Source organism: Chanodichthys erythropterus, chromosome 13, assembly GCF_024489055.1.
Source record: "Chanodichthys erythropterus isolate Z2021 chromosome 13, ASM2448905v1, whole genome shotgun sequence".
NCBI lineage: Eukaryota > Metazoa > Chordata > Actinopteri > Cypriniformes > Xenocyprididae > Chanodichthys > Chanodichthys erythropterus.
Window position 1 is genome coordinate 51,513,968 of NC_090233.1, and position 20,233 is coordinate 51,534,200.

Consider the following 20,233-nt stretch of genomic DNA (forward strand, 5'->3'; position numbering starts at 1 on the left):
AGGTTAACGGAGGCAGAAATTGGCCACCGGGGGGCACCTTCATGTTTTTCACGACTGTATATCACACGATTTTTCGCTCACACTCACAACATTCGTACCACATGATACTCCTCATTCTGAGCAACTTTGCCTCTAGGACCGCTGCTGTCCATCGAATTGTTCATTATATATTGGAGATTATTTCAAAAACAAACATTGGCAAACAAACTAGTCCTAGGTTTTTGGCTCAACCTTGATAACTGTTAAAAAGCTTTATAAAACATACATTTCCTATGGTAATTTGCCTATAAATGTTTTTTTTTCCATCTATGATCAAGATGGTTACATGCTTGCAAATTAAAACATTATACGTTTTTATGCAAGTGCTTTAAGACCATAAAGTGGTTGAACCCCAATAATTTCTGCTCGCAGCTATATTTATTATTATTATTATTATTTTATACTGAATTGGTCAAAAACAGTGGAAATGTGCCCTATGGAGATTTTTTTTTTTTTTTTTTTTTTTTTTTTAAAGAGTAAACCTAAGTGAAAACACCCAAAAACAAAAAAATAGTTCAGCTCTAAAAGGATGGTTCACACTCAAAAAGGGAGCAAAAACGTCCTAATACAGTCTTAATGGAAATCATTAACATCTGTTCATAAGTCCCGTAACTATTTATGATTGAATCACCAGAGACGTGTAAGCGTGTGCTTTGAATCACGAGTGATTATGTTCACATGTGCACCAATAATGTGATTATTTTTGGTGGCATGCCTATAAATGTCTCCATTTCAATGTTTTCAACCATCAATATACTGCACAGTGTCTTCATCACCCCAAAAATGCACACTTTGGTCAGAGTGGGATAGATGCCATTAAAGCGTTTACATGCCTGTTTATAGAGATCGACATATGCCACGTTTTACTATGATTATGGTTGCTATATAATTATGAGCTTAATCACATCAATTACATCGAAGTACTGCGTTTACATGAGATAAAGTTTGATGCCTAAATTTCACATTATGAGGTGCATGTAAACGTAGTCAATGATTCCTGTGTTTTGTTAGTCAGTGATCAGACTGAGAGCGGTGTGGGATCCGTCCCGTCTCTACTGTACACAAGTACACATCTGTTTACTTCTGCTGCACTTAGTTTATCCACAAATGAAAGTGTGTGTTTAAGTTGTAAAACTCAGTTCAAAGCGAGAACAGATGCTGTAGAGCGTCGTGTTTGGATCAGGTGTGTATACACACACACACACACACACACACACACACACACACACACGGTGGGAATGATATCATTGGTTTCACAGCGTTGGATGTGCTCATAACCACATTAAACCAGCAGCGTATAAAAGCTGAATTCCTGGGCTCCGTTCCGGCTCCTCCGCGGCGGTCTTTCCTTTCTTGCTCTCTTCTTAGGAAAGGCAAACACCCTTTTAAAGCTGGAATTCCTGAATCGATTGCAAAAGGCAAACAAGTGAAGCCCTGTGACAGAGAGAGAGTGAGAACTGCAGGAGATTTGGCACCAGACATATTCCCTGTGGATGTTTGGGATTGGAAATGATCCTGAAATCAATGGTTTTGTGGTCTTAAGAAGTGTTTACACCAGATTTGTGACTGTTAGAATGCAATTATCATAATAGACACCAGGAAAGTTCTTCACTAGATGTAGGGAGGTTGAGTATGAGGAGTTACAGTTTATATTAAATTAAATATTTGTTGATGTAATTAATATAAATAGATGTACACTACCGTTCAAAAATTTGGGGATGGTAAGATTTTTTAATATTTTTTAAATGAAGTCTCTTCTGCTTAACAAGGCTAAATATATTTGATCATAAATAAAGTAAAAATGTGAAAAATTATTACAATGTAAAATAGCTGTTTTCTATGTGAATATTTAGTAAAATGTAATTTATTCCTGTGATCAAATCTGAATTTTCGGCATCATTACTCCAGTCTTCAGTGTCACATGATCCTTCAGAAATCATTCTAATATGATGATTTGATGCTCAAGAAACATTTATGATTATTATCAATGTTGAAAACAGTTGTGCTGCTTCAGATTTTTGTGCAGTGATATTTTTTTTTATCACGATTCTTTGATTTCCCTATTATATACAGTAGTATGTGAAAAACAGTATGTGACAAAAAGCAGAAGTACCCGGATGACCTACTACTTACGGTGAGATTCTGAAGTGTGCAAACGATGGACACTTTACTATCCCATGAGACCATGGGAGAGGATTTCTGAATGGCAGTGAAGCGACACAACTGATGATAATGACAACATGGCAGATGTAGTACGTCCAGATTACATTCATACTATATAGAACATACTTTTTTAGCAGTCACAAAGTAATTCACAAAGTAAATAATCACAAAGTAGTCAAGAGAGTATGTGATTTGCTGCACTGATTTTCTCTGTTGTTTCTGTAGCAGCAAGCAGAGACATGCGTCACAGCGCTCATACAGGCCATTTAGGCTCCTTAGAGGAGATTAAGTCACACCTTGCTATGAAAAAACATTTCCTATCTCAGTCTTTCCCCTCTGGTCTCTCTCTCTCATTCTCAAGCCTGGACAAAAACTCTCACAATCCCCCTGTCAACACATCTTCAACTCAGCACCTCTCAGCGGGAGGCGTGTGAGGATAATTTATACTACGCAACAGTTATTTTTCCGGAAAAATGTCTAAAAAAGTGCATTCAAACATGGTTCTAGTTTTTCAGTTTTTATTTGGAACTTGATGGATATAAAGCAAAAGAAATAGTTCAGACTATACATTCTGATTGGATGAGCCACAATGTGTCATATATATATAACTCAGTATAGCAATCATTACTTTACCTTTTCAAGGGAAAAGTAATTAAATTGCAGTAATACTGCATTACAACCAACATTAGTGACACTTCCCAATATGGTTTCACTTGTTAACTACATAAACTAACAATAAACAATACTTAATGTTAATCTCAACATTTACTAATACATTTTAAGCTCAAAAGTTGCTTTTGTATTAGTTAATGCACTGTGAACTTTATGGACATTTTTATCAAATAACATTAACAGGTTAATAAATGTTGTACATTGTTAATATTTGTTAATGTTAACAGCTGAGACCTATGCAACCTGAATTCCTGAAATGTTGGGACGTTTTTTAAATTTGAATAAAATGAAAACTAAAAGACTTTCAAATCACATGAGCCAATATTTTATTCACAGTAGAACAGAGATAAAATAACAAATTTTGAAACTTTTTTTTCACTAAATGAGCTCATTTAAAATTCAATGCCTGCTACAGGTCTCCAAAAAGTTAGCACGGGGGCAACAAATTGCTGAAAAAGCAAGAAATTTTGAAAAGATTCAGCTGGGAGAACATTTAGCAACTAAATAAGTTAACTGAGATCAGGTCTGTAACATGATTAGCTATAAAAGGGATGTCTTTGAGTCTCTCAGAAGTAAAGATGGTCAGAGATGTGAAAAAGTGTGTAAAAAGATTTGGAATTCTTTAAATATCAACATCAAATTGCAAAGGCTTTGCAAATCTCATCATAAACAGTGCATAACATCATCAAAAGATTCAGGCATGATTGTGTCGATGACATTACTAAATAGGCCCAGAAATACTTCCAGAAACCACTGTCGGTAAACACAATCCGCCGTGCCATCTGCAGATGCCAACTAAAGCTCTGTTATGCAGAAAGGAAGCCATATGTGAACATGGTCCAGAAGCGCCGTCATGTCCTGTGGGCTAAGGCTCATTTAAAACAGACTGTGAAAAGTGTTCAATGGTCAGACGAGCCCACATTTGACATTGTTAGAAATTATGGATGTCGTGTCCTCCGGGCTAAAGAGGACGGAGACTTTCCAGCATGTTATCAAGGTTCAGTTCAAAATCCAGCATCTCTGATGGTATAGGGGTGCATAAGTGCATACGGTTGGGCAGCTTGCATGTTTTTGAAGGCACTATGAATGCTGAAAGGTATATAAAGGTTTTAGAGCAACATATGCTCCCCTCCAGACGACGTCTATTTCAGGGAAGGTCTTGTGTATTTCAGCAGGACAATGCAAAACCACACACTGCAGCTATTACAACAGCATGGCTTCGCTGTAGAAGAGTCAAGGTGCTGAATTGGCCTGCTTGCAGTCCAGATCTTTCACCTATAGAGAATAATACATCAAATTTAAAATGAGCTCATTTTGTGCATAAAATTGTAAAATTTCTCAGTTTAAACATTTGTTATGTTATCTATGTTCTTTTGTGAATAAAATATTGGCTCATTTGCAATTTTAAAGTCTTTTAGTTTTCTTTTTATTCAAATGTAAAGAAAAAAAAAAAACGTCCCAACATTTCCAGAATTCGGGTTGTATTTAAATCCATTCCACAGATTTTCCCTTACAATAGAGGTTCCGAGAGAGAGGTTCCGATGTTCAGTGTGGGTCTGGTTATTAAGTGCTCAAATACTTTTGGGTAGATCGGATTCACAGGTCTTATGGAATAACAGGATACGGATCAAAACAGGAATGTTTTCATGTGGCGAATGAAAGCACAGGAAGAACCGGCTAATTACGCTGCTGCTCGGAGCCCGAGGCCTCGCTGGTAACTCGTCACCCGCGCTTGATGTCACAATTTACCCTGTCAGAGATTTACCCAGCTCACATGTAACAGTTCACGACTGTAAACCAATCACCTACCTGTAGTAGTAAGGTCTACTTTCATATAATATGATGCATAAATGTTTATATATATTATATATATATATATATATATATATATATATATATATATATATATATATATATATATATATATATATATATATATAATGAACAAAGACCATTAAATATTTAAAATATACATTTTAAAATACACAACATTTATTTAGAGTAGAAATCTTTTGAAACATTACAGCAGCAAATCATCATATTAGAATGATTTCTGAAGGATCATGTGACACTGAAGACTGGAGTAATGATGCTGAAAATTCAGCTTTGATCACAGAAATAAATTACATTTGAACATATATTCACAAAAACAGCTATTTAAAATTGTAATAATAGTTCACATTTTTGCTGTTTTTACTGTATTTTTGATCAAATAAATGCAGCTTTGGTGAGCAGAAGAGACTTCTTTTTAAAAACATTATAAATATATATTTATTCTTTGTGTGTGGCAGACTTTAATCATCTGAGGGTTTAGTCTCTGTGGTTTTGGACGGTAGATACAGGGATGATTGTGTGTTGTGTTTGAATGAACTGCTGAGTGATTTAGTGAAGAGAAAGAAAGAGAGGAAGAGGATGAATGTCTAACGCTTTAATTCACTCAAAAATGTGATTCTGTCATTATTTGCTCAGCCTCATCTCATTACAGTCCTGTATGCTGTAATTTCTTCTGTCAAACACAACTTTCATTCAGTAGTACATTATGAGCATGTCAAGTTTAGAGACATGAACTAAATTTATGATACTTTTATGGTTGTTTTATGTCATTTTTAGTGTCCTGTCATTGTACAGTAAAGAGCAGAGTGAACATTCACTTAAATGTCTTTTGTGTTTCACTAAAGAAACAACATGAGGGTGACTAAATTGGAAATATAGGTCAAATATTTCTATAGTTTTCCATAAACATTTTTTGTGACAGTCAGAATTATATTTTTGGTAACACTTTTCAATAAGGTCCCATTAGTAAGCATTGACTTAACCAACATTAACTAGCAATAAGCAGTACATTTGTGGCAGTATTTATTGATCTTTGTTAACATTAGTTAACTGTCTGTGTTAGATCAGGTGCATTAAATAATATTAACAAAGGCAACTTTGAATAATGTTTTAGTAAATGTAGAAATGAACAAGAACTAAGATTAATAAATCCTTTTTCATCGTTAGTTCATGTTATCTAATGTAGTTATACCTTATTGTAAAGTGTTAACTGATTTTTAAAATTATTTTATGCAGAAATTTATTGGCTGCTTCTATCTTGCCACTTGTTGTTTTTTCAAACACACACACTTTTTCTCAGTCATGCAGGAAACTACATGACACTTGCAGCATCAGTTGCATTTTACCGGTCCACACAATGCGCAGCTCTTCCCGGTTCAGTTTTGTTACTGTAATACTTGGTTTGGAAGTTGAGGAAATGACCCTCTGGTTAGAAGAAGGTTCTGGGCCTTCCTGTCTTCTTAAATCTTAAATCTTCTTAATTATTAATGGTAATTGAGCAATGTTTATATATGAATAAAAGCCTAAATTAAAATCTGAGTGATCTCTTCAGAAGAAGTTATTGATTGCCTAGACTTTGAATGGATGGACAAAATTAGATAATATTAAAAATTAGAGATGCACCGATATATCAGCAAATAATCGGTATCGGCCGATAGTGTGAAAATTTGTTTTTATCGGCCAAAACCGATTATTTGCCGATATATTATCTACAAAATTAGATATTAAAAATGAGAGATGCACCGATATATCGGCCAATAAACGGTATCGGCCGATATTGTGAAAATGTGCTTCTATCAGCCAATACTGATTATTTGCCGATATATTATCTACAAAATTAGACATTAAAAATTAGAGATGCATCGATATATCAGCAAATAATCGGTATCGGCCGATAGTGTGAAAATTTGCTTTTATCGGCCAAAACGGATTATTTGCCGATATATTATCTACAAAATTAGATATTAAAAATGAGAGATGCACTGATATATCGGCCAATAATCTGTATCGGCCGATAGTGTGAAAATTTGCTTTTGTCGTCCGATATCGATTATTGGCCAATATATATTATATACAAAATTAGATAATATTAAAAATTAGAGATGCACCGATATATCGGCCAATAAACAGTATCGGCCGATAGTGTGAAAATTTGCTTTTATCGGCCAATACCGATTATTTGCCGATATAATATCTATCAAAATTAGATATTAAAAATGAGAGATGCACCGATATATCGGCCAATAATCGGTATCAGCCAATAAAAACAGATTTTCACACTATCGGCTATCTGGCGATAGTTTGAAAACAGCCGATAGCCAGGGCCGATATATCCTTTCAATCAAAAGAGGGCAGGAAAATGGGCTTTGTGTAAAGAAATTGCTAAGGAACCAGTTTGATGTTCATTATTAATAGTAATTATATGAATTAATAACATTCAGAAAGTTAAGAAATATTAATTTAATCTTAATTTAATGTGTGTTTATATTAATATGAGTAATGTGTTTGTTTATAACTGATTCCAGTTACTCTGAAACGAGCTGACGAAATGGAGAGAATTATATTTTTATGTGTATTTCTTTCAAAATATAATAATTAAAAATATAATGATTCATTATTAATTATAATGAAATTAATTTAATTAATAATAAATTAATTAATTTAAAAGAAGTTGTAAAAGGCAGAACCCCAAAACTATCTTTATCATTATCAGTATCAGCAGATATCACTCTGAATAATTGGTTATCGTATCGGTGGAGAAATTTGGTATCAGTGCATCTCTATTAAAAATATCTATATGGTTCTTCCCTATGGTATTGAATATTGATACTTTTCATTACTTTTCAGGTATTGTATCGAAGTTAGAAATTCCAGTATGGTGACAACACTAGTGTAGGGTGCTGCAAATTCTTGAACATTTTCAAAGGCTGCCATGACTGAAAAAGTTTGGGAAACACTGACTCAAGATATTAATGTGTCAAAATTAAGTGACTTGATGCCTAAAACAAGAAAAAATGGGGTCAGAAAAATAAACCTGTTTTCCCTTTAAGTTAAGTTCCTTTTTCTAACCCTATTTTCAGATTTTTGTTTTGTTTTTGTTTTGTTTTGTTTTGTTTATCACATTTTAAGCATGAACTCCTATAATTTTGCTTCTCAAGTAAATGTATCTTGATTTAAAGATGTTTAATTGTACTGGAAAACAAGTTTAAAAAATACTGATCATTTTTTGCCTTGTAACCTTTAATAGTAGTTCTTGAATTTTGCTAATTATAACAGCTTAATCATTTTACCAACTCTCTGCTTGCATTGTGTGAAACACAACAGTATACTTTCCTGCAGTTCATACTGTAACCTTTGACCTTTGAACTCTCAGCAGTTGGGCAGGAAATAGTCAGTTGATGAGTTATTGGTCATTGTTTGGGGAGAATTCCCTCCTAATCTCACTAGAAGCGCATCTATCTTGACGGAGGCGGGAGGATTTGACACGGTGGAAGGAAGCACTAGTGTTTTTCTATTGTATAAACTCAGTTTTTCCTTCTCTGAAGTGGTAAAGACTGTTCTGAAAGTGTATGTTTTTCACCTAGTTAGATATTAGCTAATTTAAACATATTTTTTGAACAAACTCCTATCCTGAAGTATTACAATAAGATCTCGTTTGTTAATATTGGTTGATGTATTAGATAACATAAACTAACAATGAGCATTTACAGCATTTATTAACCTTTGTTAATGTTAGTCAATAAAAATGTTCATATTGAAACCTCATTGTAATCATTTGTTGTTGGTGAAAATGTTTAATTAAGTGTGTGCATGTGTGTTTTGGTATGGTATAGAACATCGTCTCTAATGAAAAGTAGCTGTAAAAATTTAAAAGGTGCATTTCGTGTGTTTTCATGAACTTGTCGATCTCTATTAACTCTAGCTGTCTTGTATTGTGTGTCAGGAATTATTGAAAGTAAAGTCTTTCACTTTGACACACGTGCGCTCTCAGGGTCAGTAGCGCTGCTGAATTGCATAATGACAGGACTCAATGACTCCATATGTTTGATAAGACTGCCATCTGCTGGCTCAAAACTAACACTCTCTCTCTCTCTGTCTCTCTCAGGCTCGTCTGGCGATTCAGAGAGGAGCTCAGGCTGTCATCTTTGACATCACAGATGATCCAGCTGCTGCTGCGGTATGTGTGTGTTTTTTTATTTATTGTATATTTAGTTTTTTTTTAATTTTTGGAAAATAGTTGCTGATAAAAGCAAAAATGACAGTTTTAAAGTCCCCCTGTAGTCAATAATTGTATTAAATATAATATTTAATACATATTTAAACCTTTTTTTTCCTGTGAGAAAAATTCTTAATGCTTAAAATAGCTTGAATGTAACTCTACACCCTTACTTCATTTATTCAACATTGTTTCAAGGCCTTTCAGTTTGAAATATATCCGTACATTCCAGTTATTGCTCAGACAGTTGGTCCTGAAGTGTTTGTGAGGTTGTGTGTTTTTCTCTCACAGCTGCAGGATTCTGGTTCGTTGACTCGTCCGGTTGTGCTGGTGAAGTCATCAGACGCTGAAGAACTGATGGGACTCGTCAACAAGAACGAAGAAGCCATGGTGTTCATTGACATCAGGGTGGAGCCAAAATGGGTGAGTAAACAAGCATATACATATTTATGAATATAAATATACATAATCTGTATACATACATACGCACACGTCTTTTCATTTCTAGTTTTTACTGTTTGTAAGCCTTCCCGCTGAAAATACCGGTTTAAATTTCCATAAAAAAATATTTTTCAAAGTATACTGTTTATGTAAACTTTAGAATAAATCATAACTTATTATTCTTCAACTAAAACCATATTGTATATGATCAGTATCATGTTTTTACCATGCTATTACTTCATTTACCTCCTTTTTAATAATTAAAAAAATTGAGAAATGCAGCAAAAACCAGTGTGATGCAATATATATATATATATATATATATATATATATATATATATATATATATATATATATATATATATATATATAAGTAAGACATTTTGAAAAGATTCAGTTGGGAGAACATCTAGCAACTAATTAAGATAATTGATTATTTATATTAGCTATAAAAGGGAGAGAGGCAGAGTCTCTTAGAAGAAAAGATGGGCAGAGCTGTGAAAGAGTGCATAAAAAGATTGTGGAATACTTTAAAAACAATTTTCCTCCACATCAAATTGCAAAGGCTTTGCAAATCTCATCATCTACAGTGCATAACATCATCAAAAGATTCAGAGAAACTGGAGAAATCTCTGTGCGTAAGGGACAAGGTCGAAGAACACAAAGAACATTGTGTCAATGACATTACTAAATGGGCCCAGGAATACTTACAGAAACCACTGTGAGTAAACACTATCCGCCGTGCCATCTGCAGATGCCAACTAAAGCTCTATCATGCAAAAAGGAAGCCATATGTGAACATGGTCCAGAAACTCTTCAGCAGCTGGAAACCTATATTAGGCAAGAATGGGACCAAATTCCAACACCAAAACATCAGAAACTCATAACCTTGATGCCCAGATGTCTTCACACTGTTTTGAAAAGAAGAGGAGAATGTATTTTATAAGAACATATAATATGAGAATTACCAGTATGAACTCCATTGACTGTGGACTTAATTTAATCGATTTGAACTTATAACTCATGAGTGCTCAAAACATACTAAATTTACCAAAACTACATATTCTTACAAATTCTGACAAAACATCAAAACAACATCAGTATTGCTCTGAAATGTTTTCAAATTTAGACTGTTTGGTCTATGAACTTCTGATCTACAAACAGACATGGATTTAATTTGCTTTATTTAATTTTTTCAGAATTATGTGTGCGTGCATGAACATATTTATGAACAAGTGGGAACTAAGAGATATAAAATAAAAAATAAAATTAGCATAATTTCATATGTGAAGCCACAATAAACTTTTGGGTAAAAACAGACCAAAATGCAACAATTTAGTTTAAATGGTTATATCTGATACATTTTTATTAAAAAAAATCCTTTAATTCAGTCTTAACACATATCCAAAGTTTCATTTTCCAAATAAAAACTATGGATTAGAAAAAAATGTTACCTCTTCTGGGTCAAAAAGGACCCAAATGCATAAGGACAAATTTTGGGGGATTTTTCAGATTTGAGAAACATTCTAATTGTTAATTGGGTAAAAGTCTATTGGTTTGAGGACAAACTGGCGGTAGGACACTCAGGCCTCACTCTTCATGTGTTGTTCTCGCAGCCTCCCTATGACGTTGGCATCCTGCTGACCGTGGCTCTGGCGGTGTTGGCCATCATCATGATCTTTGCTCTACGCTTCCGCTGCAGGTCCAACAGAACCTGGGTAAGAAAACACAACACACTTTATAACGAAGCGCTCTACACTTACTTTTAGGATTGATGGTGGATTGTAAAATGTCGATTGCAAAAACAAAAAAAAGTATTTTGCTTTTGTTTTCCAGTACAAATTTCAAAATATTCTTGATTCAAGATACATTTATTTGAGAAGCAAAATGACTAAAGATATTTTGTCTTGTTTTCGGAAAAATGTATCAAAATTGAGTTTTAAAAATTAATGTTTAATCTGTCAGTGGGGTCAGAAATATATGTTTTCCCTTTGAATAATAATTATATTTTTTTCTTTTGAGCATTGACCCACCTAATTTTGATACATTTTTAAGAAAACAAGTCTTAATATCTTAAAGGAGTGGTTGATTATGATTTGACACTTTTAACTTTAGTTAGTGTGTAATGTTGCTCTAAATGGCGAGTAGGGACTAAAACAAGCTTCTTCCCGGGTTGGTGACATCACATAAACCCCATAAATGCATCAACTCCACAACAACTACATAAATGTATTTTTAAGTTGTAACTTCTTCCTGAGTCTCTCCATCAGTGTCGACTCCGGTTTGAACAATGTAAGGCTGAACACCGTTACTGACAATCCTCATTTTGGCTGCGTGAGATTCTCCAGCTTTGTTGTTGTTGAGCTGTTAAAGCTCCGCCCTCTTCTGGAAAGGGGGCGGAAGCAGCAGCTCATTTGCATTTAAAGGGACACACAAAAATGGTGTGTTTTTGCTCAAACCCAAATTTGACAAGCTCTAATAAATGATCTGTGGCGTATTTTGAGCTGAAACTTCACAGAGACATTCTGGAGACACCAGAGACTGATATCTTGTGAAAGGGACATTATAGGTCACCTTTAAGTCATTTTGCTTCTCAAGTAAATATATATTGATTAAAGAATGTTAAAAATTTGTTTGAATGTTAGATATATTTGTACTGGAGAACAAAATACTAAGGAAATATTTTTGCAGTGCATTGTACTTCTCTCCACTGGGCAATAAGTAAGTTTCTCCTACATTTATCTCCTAATTTTGTTTAAAGGTTTACATGCATCCAAGGTCAAAAAACACTTTAATTTTGACATAATATCTGATTAAACTTTGATTGGTCAAACGGCCCAGTCTGTTGTGATTGGTCAAACACTTACAGCACTTGTTGGAAACCAAACATCCATTAGCATATCTGAAGTTCAGCTCTTCCTTGGCACGAATAGTAACAACGGCGTCGGTTTTACCTTATCAATTCGATCCTAAGTCCTCATCCTTTTGAAATGCATCAAAGAGGATTTGCTTTGGCAGCAGAAAGCAGAGTGTTCTCGACATGAACAACACAAACCAGTCTCAGCTACATCTACAGTGATTGAGGGCGGGGCAAAGTAGACATTGCTCACGGGCAGCCAATGAAAACCACAGGCTGGCATTATGCAAATTTGCTACAAACCTACTTAGGTTTGTGCAGGAAGTGAGACTGGAATTACTGACGATTTGTTGCAGGCAGTTTAGAATGGATTCTTTCTCCATTTATCGTTTGATCTTCGAATCTTTTCAGACCTTTTACATTCACAAACAGCTCTATTCCCTATCCGAAAAAGCATAATAGGGGCACTTTTCGCTGTAGAAATCTCAAAATAATTTTTTTCTCGACTCCCAGGACTCTGTGCACCAGGAGACCATGCGTGCCATCAGCAGGTTGGAGACGCGCACGTACAGCTCTCAGGGTTGCTCTGGATCCCAGCGTTCTCACGGAGCTCCAGCGTCAAACAGCAGCTCCAATTCCAGCCCGATCTGTGCCATCTGTCTCGAGGAATTCATGGATGGCCAGGTTAGAGGAAGGAAGAAAAAGCATGATAGAACATTATGTCAAAGTAACAAATAGGAAAATAACAGAATCAATGATGCAAACTTAATCAGATATGAGATAAATTTTAATTGTGCAGTAAAGCAGCTCTACAGATCACAATAGCGTCGTTATTCAGCTCCATTCATGTCAATGTTAATTCAGTTCAGTTCAATAACTGTGTAAAGTTCATAGATTATGAAACAAGTTCAGTGTAATCAAACTCCATCAGAAATGGAGAAAAAAACTTTAGGAGAAACTCAGGCCAACTGAACTGAACTCTGTGTGATTTATGATTCCAGGCTGCATCACAAGTCAGATTTGTGGATTGATATTATTCAAACATTTTGCATCCAAATCCTTCTGCTTTAGATTCAGGATACAACACGCCAACATTAGAGGAATAACAGAAACCATCAAGCATTGACAGGAAAAGGGCCACTGGATGCTATTTTGTGTTTTGAGGCATGCCAATGGCACATTTAATATGTGCTTTTCTCTGTCTTTCTGGCAGGACTTGAGAATCATCTCCTGTGGTCATGAATTTCATAAGGAGTGTGTCGACCCCTGGCTCCTACAACACCGTACCTGCCCTCTGTGCATGCACAACATCATGGGTAAACAGCCTCAGGGTACATCCAATTTATATATTATAGAGCAGGGGTGGCGAATTTGGTCAGTCCTGCAGAGTTCTGCTGCAACCCTAATCAAACCACCTGAACAAGCTAATCAAGATCTGAAGGGTTACTAGAAAGCTACCGGCAGGTGGCTATCAGGGTTGGAAATAAACTCTGCAGGACTGTAGTTCTCTAGAACCGGAGTTTGTGAACCCTGTTGTAGAGTTTGCAAGACAGCAGTGTATTGAAATTCCTCTTTTTTCATTATCTTATATCACCCGAATACGAGAATATTTGCGGTAGTTCACCCAAAACATTTAAAAACCATTTACTACTACCATTTACTTTCTTCTGACTTTCACACAGAACCAAAGCCTAAACATACCTAAAATGTTAACATGAATCTTTTGCTGCCTTGCAATCGCTGCTATTTTCTTTAGAAAATGCAACTGTAGTTTTAAAAGCATGATATTCAGGCTATGTTCACTTTAATCTGGATATTTTTGAAAATGGCTTTTTTGTTTCAAAACACTCTGCATTTTTAAGCATTTTCAAAGGTTGCTGTTCCACTTGGACACGTTTGAAAATGCTTAAATCATCTTGACAAAAGTATGGACGAAATGCTTGTGAATGTTGAGAAAAAGATTTTTAAATTTATCTGGATTAATATGGACGTAGAGTCAGTAGACTTGTTTTTATGTTTTTCCTATCAAAGTTTGTTTTTAAGCACCAAATGTCCTCCTTCAGGTTCAGATCTGGTGTCCCGTCAGCCCCAAAGGAGTCGACTGGCGCCCCCTCTACAAGAGCACAGTCAGGCCTTCCTCCTTCCCCATCACTATTCAAACCAACACCCTTACCCCCAGCACCAAGTCCCCTTTTCCCTGCGGCATCACTACCCCCGCACCCCTGGACCTTTACCCCAACTGGGTCACTTTGGAAACTCTCCCCCGCTTCATCCACGCACTCTCCGTTGCTTAACCAGCAGACCATTGGGTGCTAGCTGCGCGTACCACCTGGCCCCGGATTCCCATCACGGACGTACACACAGAACAGCTGGGCACGGGTGTCGGACTGGTGGGCATCACTATGCGCCCCCCAGAAGGTCGTGTCACCGGTGCCCTGTAGGAGCTTTACGGAATGCTTCGGGTTCTTGTGTGCATCATTTGGCATCGCCAGCAAACCACGCAACTCATCACCTGCCGCGTGGCGTAGGCGCGCATGGCCGCCAAGACAACAGCAGCTGCTCCGTTGGGAGTTACCACACGGAGCGCAGCGGTTACCTTGCTGACGGGCCGGCAAGCGACTCCAGCTCAGGATCATGCCATGGCTCGTCCAGCGATTCCGTCTTGAACTGTACGGACATCAGCCTGCAGGGCGTCTATGGCAGTTGGTCCACTTTTCGTAGCTCGCTCAGCAGTGACTATGACCCGTTCGTCTATTATGGACCGGGCAAAGCCCCACGCAGAGGGAGCATGGAGGCCACGCAGAGGCCTCGTTCCCTGGACTCGGTAGTGAACCATGCCGGTGATGCTGGTGCAGTTTGCTCGGAAGAGCAGCAGCAGCAGGTGGCCGTGTTCAGTCACGTACACTATCACAGGCATAGACACCACTATTACGAGGACGGGGAACTCAATCAAGTGCCCGGCCAAGGCTCTGATGAGGATCAGGGGGCCACGTCCTCGACCATGGCAGTAGGTGGCCCCTGTAATGCAACTAAAAACAAAGACTCCACTGGGTGTCAGGTACAGCACCAGTCTTGCCACTGCCCCAAAACGGACCTCAGTTCAAGGAGGGCTGAGGATAGAGCCCCGGACCCCGTTTCTTCCTCAGGTGCCTCTGTGATCCTTCCCTCCCCTACTTTAACCTCACCGTCCCCGTCCTGTTGCCACAAAGGCCCAGGGTGGACCACCAGACAGAAAGCAGCCGGCTGTCCCTTGGAAGCACCTTCGCCGGTTGTTCACTTCCATCAAAGCTTGGACCTTCAGGATGATTGTAGCATTCATATCCACTACGGACAGGGAGCGGGAAGCTACTGCTGCACACCTCCACCAGATTTGGCCCCCACGCTGCTGCCGGTGCCCCTGATCTTGGACTCGACGGGTATGGCCGACTGGCCGTGCTGTAGCGGGGCACATGTGGTGTGGCAGAAGCAGGTGCAACAGGCCCATTCGGAGCCTCAGCTTCTGGGGCCCACTTCTGGAATGGACAGACCCCTGTGTAGGGCCCATCACGGCCCAGGGGACGAACTTTCCACGGACATCTGTCTGTACTGCCAAGCTCTACACAATAGTCAGGGTGAGTATGTGTGATTGTAGTGCTCTACTTTATAGTCAAGTAATTTCTATAGCACTTTATACTAGGGGTGTGATGAGATCTCATGCCAAGAGATTTTGGGAAATTAAAATGTGACGTTGAGTGAAAAGCTGTCTCGTGGATAACGATCGCTTAAATTGTAAACTCTTGTAAACTTCTGCTCTGCTCATCCAGCTCGAGCTGCAGAGTTGCACACGGTGCAGCAGGAATCACAGTTCACTGATCACGTGACAATGACTGACAAGACCATGGCAGAGAATTCGTTGCACAAGAGAGCCTAAGTGTCTGATAAATGTCTTATCTTGTAGAATGCTCACTCAGCACCGCAGCTCCCTACACACAGAGTACGTGCGATCACAAATTCGAAGTACTCAAATACTCAAAGTAGAACTGAAATTACATTCTTTACATGATGATTAGTTAAAACATTTCAAAATGCATCATTCCTGCAGCACTCTATTGCTGGTTATAATATGAATGTGCACAGTTGATTTTCAGTGCGTGACTGGGACATTAACACTTTACATGGCTTAATCCTACTAAAACAAGAAAGAAATTAGACAATATCACTGTCTTAGTACATTAAGCCACATTAAGCGCTTTCATTTTTCACGTTAAGCACTTAGAATGTCCTGCTTCTCTAGGCGAGTTTGCAGCCAGTATATCATTAGGGCAGTCATGGCCTAATGGATAGAGAGTCAATCTTGTAACCCAAAGGTCATGGGTTCGAGTCTCAGGTCCGGCAGGGATTGTCGGTGAGGGGAGTGAATGTCCAGCGCTCTCCCCACCCTCAATACCACGACTGAGGTGAGACCCTTGAACAAGGCACCGTACCCCCAAGTGCCACAGCAATGGCTGCCCACTGCTCTGGGTGTGTGTTCACGGTGTGTGCGCACTTGGATGGGTTGCATGCAGAGCACAAATTCTGAGCATGGGTCACCATACTTCACTTCACTTTCACTTTTTCATTCTCTTGGACATGCGGCAGTATCAGACCCCTCATGAGTGAGAATGGGTTGACTTTTTAACGGGAACCAGAGGGGAGCAATCTCACTCGTTATCATGGTTTCAGAGTAATGGCTCTCGGGAGAAACAATTTAAAGAAAGAAAACTTGTAAATTGTCTTATTTTTTTACATTAATCTCTATTTTTCATTTTGGTTTATAAAGATGCAAAACGTGATTTTAAAAAATCTAAAAATAAGTCAATATTTTATTTTGTGCACATGAAAATTGTGTATACGGTTGAAACATTGGGAATCACCAAAACACGAGAGTGACTTTAGTGATTTTATTATATTTAGTGTAAGTGGTGATCGATAGTGGATAATAATAGGCTGTATAAGTCACTCACATTGTATTTTTGATGAACTATTCCTTTAATTTGACGTTATAAAATGAGTATTTTTCTTGTTCCACAGGGTCAGAGGAAGAGTCTGGTGTTTGAGAAAACTCTTCATCCAAAACTCCTCACGCTGCTACACAAGAGCCGAAATGGACAAAACTCTTCGGCGTTCTCTCGCTGTCTCTTTCACATGTTGAGTCTTCCAGAAAATTCCAAAACATCTTCTGCAATATCAAACTGCATTACCCAGAATCTCCATACCTCAGAATGTCATCCTAACAAAGATTTATAAAGTAAAGTAAATACAGAAATCATCAGTGATGATTCTATATACTCTTCAGAAGTAACTCTCCCTTACTAGCACATTTCTAATGGGCAAAACAAGTCATTGTTGGTACTGTCAAGGTACTTTACCCTATACAGCCCAAATGTGACTTTTAATAGGCAAACAAATGATGTTAAATCAGGAAGTTATCAAAGGATCTGGGAGATTCGCAAAAGAATGAAAGCATTTCTTCCTTTCCTTTGCTTTAAAACAGGATTCAGTCTGAGAATGTTTTTGTTAAAGCCCTTAAAGGTATAAGCACGACTTCCCATATTCAATTGGGAATTAGGCTTGACTTATGTACTCTATGCAAGAACGCAGACACTTCTAGCTATGCAAACTTGGTTGTTGTGTTGTGAAATGTGTCAAATTGCAATTCATACCGCAACATTAGCATAATCTGTCTTATTCTACAGTCATTTTCTCTGACAGGTTAACTACTATCATGCCGGAATCCTGCTGAGCAAGTTAAACTTAAGGCTGGAATGCACTACACAAATTTTGCCACATTTACAGTCTAAATGAGTTGACAATAGTTGCCGAAAGTCTGCACCAGTTTGCAGATTGATACACTTGGAGTTGACTGGTTTCACAGAAAATCACATAGTGTATGATGGGCACAGACTCTGATTTTTTCGCTTCAGAATATGATTATATCATATTAAATAATATCAAAATATGTTTGATATTTTGAGCGAATTTTAGAACCCATATGGGAGTGTATGGCGCATCACTACTGAAACTGATGCTGTCCTTTATCTAAAAGTGTTGTGATGAAAATACTAAACAAATACAATAACAATACAAAAGTAAACGTATAACAAATTAGCCTCAATATTTGACTCATCAGAACAGATAAACAACTGACCGCATCTACCCACCTAAGACCCATGGCACATCCATGTTTGTTTCAACTATAGATATACATACATAGAAGCATCATTAGCAGCCTTTTCTATGGCCCGCTATGCGTAAGCCGTCCGCCATATTGGAACAGTCAAAAAAAAAAAACACTCAAGAGCAAATTGACCGTGCGTCTGCAACCATAGTTATATATCTGAATATCTCTCTGCAATAGACTTCAGCAGATGAAAGACAAGACAAAGTCATTTGCTAACACAACATTAAAAAGTCACTAATATTGAAACCAACACATTCTCATTATCTCATTTCTCTGGGATTTTAAATCTCTGCAGCTTTTACAACCAGAGGCTCCGCAATATTGTGGCATCTTGGGAAACTCATTGACTTTTACTGTAACTGAAATGCCGACCGTTCCAAGATGGTGGACGAGTTGATGTGTCTGGAGCGCTCGAATGTGGCATCTACATATACATACTATGGTCATGCATCATGTGTCTCCTGTGTGAGTTTGGAACGAGTTGAAAGTCTGGTAATGTATGATCCTCGGTTGTTCGGTGTATGATGCCCAGTTTTCTCTGTAACCAATTATGAATTAGGCAAGTATATGATGCCTAGTGTCGTGTAGTGTATTCCAGCCTTTAGTCAAACTGTTGATGTTTATAACAGCTACACTGTGAAAAAATGATTTTTCAAAGATGTAAAGGCCTACATTTTACAAGAAAATACCATTTCAGTCTTTCTACTTCAAAATTTCTCATCTAATTTCACATTTTTATTGTGAAATGTATCTGCAATTTCTGAGTGAAAATTGTTTCTACACCAAACAAAAAGTCGCTGTTTGGATTTAAATAGGCAAATACTTCAGAGTCTATGACTGGATGATTATTGCAATGATTATTATGTTATTAGCATGTTATATGTTTGGCAACAGTTCTTCTAACCTGTTCTGATGGAGTGTGTAGCTTATTGTTTCTTAACCATGTAGGAAGACGCATCATAGCCGTTTTCCAGGATGACAATGCCAAGATTCATCAGGATCACATTGTAAAAGAATGGTTGGGAGGGAGCATGAAGAATCAGTTTCACACATGAATTTGCACCTCTGAATCCAGACCTTAAATTCATTGAAAGTCTTTGGGATGTGCAGGAGCAGACTTTACAGAGTGCTCACCTCTTGCATTGGTCAAGATCTTGTATTAGTCAAGTTTTGCCTGATGCAATTGCCTGCTACAATTTGAGCCTGACGAATCTTGGCTTTGTCATCTAGGAATATGGCCATGATGTGTCTTTCTACATGGTTGTTTAAGAAATGAAAAGCTTCACACTCCATCAATAGGGGTTAAAAGAACTGTTGCCAAACATTTAAACATAAAAATCACTGCAATAATGACCCAGTCATAGACTCTTTTGCCTGTTTTCAATCCAAACAGTGGCCGGGCAGTGTGTAATTTGAAGGTGGCTCCATCATCATACCTTGAAAACTGAGAGCTTGCAATGCATTGGCTGTGCATTTCCTTCAGTGTTTGCGCACTTGCATAGAGTACCATCCGTGCATTCATTATCTCACCGCACCTGCTGGCTGATTTTTAACTATGTAGTTATTGCGATGCTACTCTCCCCTTCCATTTGTATTTCTTAGAAGCTAGCCGTAGCCCTTTAACGGTGACGTGTTGGGCTACGTTCAAACATCTGGCCTGGTTTTCCAGCACTACCTCAGATAACCAATCAGCGAGACGGTACTTCAAAGGTACTTGTGCGTCCGCCTCTCGTTACCTCTGACTCAGAGGAGCGATAGGGAGCTTTACTTTATATCATCTGTCCTTGGAAAAAGCATTTCATTGAGGTTTCAG

The 20,233-nt window shown here is 37.7% G+C and overlaps 1 protein-coding gene across 2 annotated transcripts in view; it reads left to right on the plus strand.

Moving 5' to 3' along the window:
- The window catches only part of LOC137034167 (E3 ubiquitin-protein ligase RNF43), a 135,598-nt gene extending 115,922 nt beyond the window's left edge, over nucleotides 1-19,676 (plus strand). The window contains exons 3-9 of one of the 2 annotated variants that reach the window (XM_067406840.1): nucleotides 8,813-8,884; nucleotides 9,215-9,346; nucleotides 10,981-11,082; nucleotides 12,735-12,905; nucleotides 13,435-13,552; nucleotides 14,285-15,832; nucleotides 17,271-19,676. In XM_067406840.1, the coding sequence (XP_067262941.1) occupies nucleotides 8,813-8,884; nucleotides 9,215-9,346; nucleotides 10,981-11,082; nucleotides 12,735-12,905; nucleotides 13,435-13,552; nucleotides 14,285-15,832; nucleotides 17,271-17,296 (2,169 nt within the window). In that variant the 3' untranslated portion in view covers nucleotides 17,297-19,676. The remainder of the gene's footprint in view (nucleotides 1-8,812; nucleotides 8,885-9,214; nucleotides 9,347-10,980; nucleotides 11,083-12,734; nucleotides 12,906-13,434; nucleotides 13,553-14,284; nucleotides 15,833-17,270) is intronic. The other variant, XM_067406842.1, reaches the window with a different exon arrangement.
- Nucleotides 19,677-20,233: the final 557 nt, after the last annotated feature.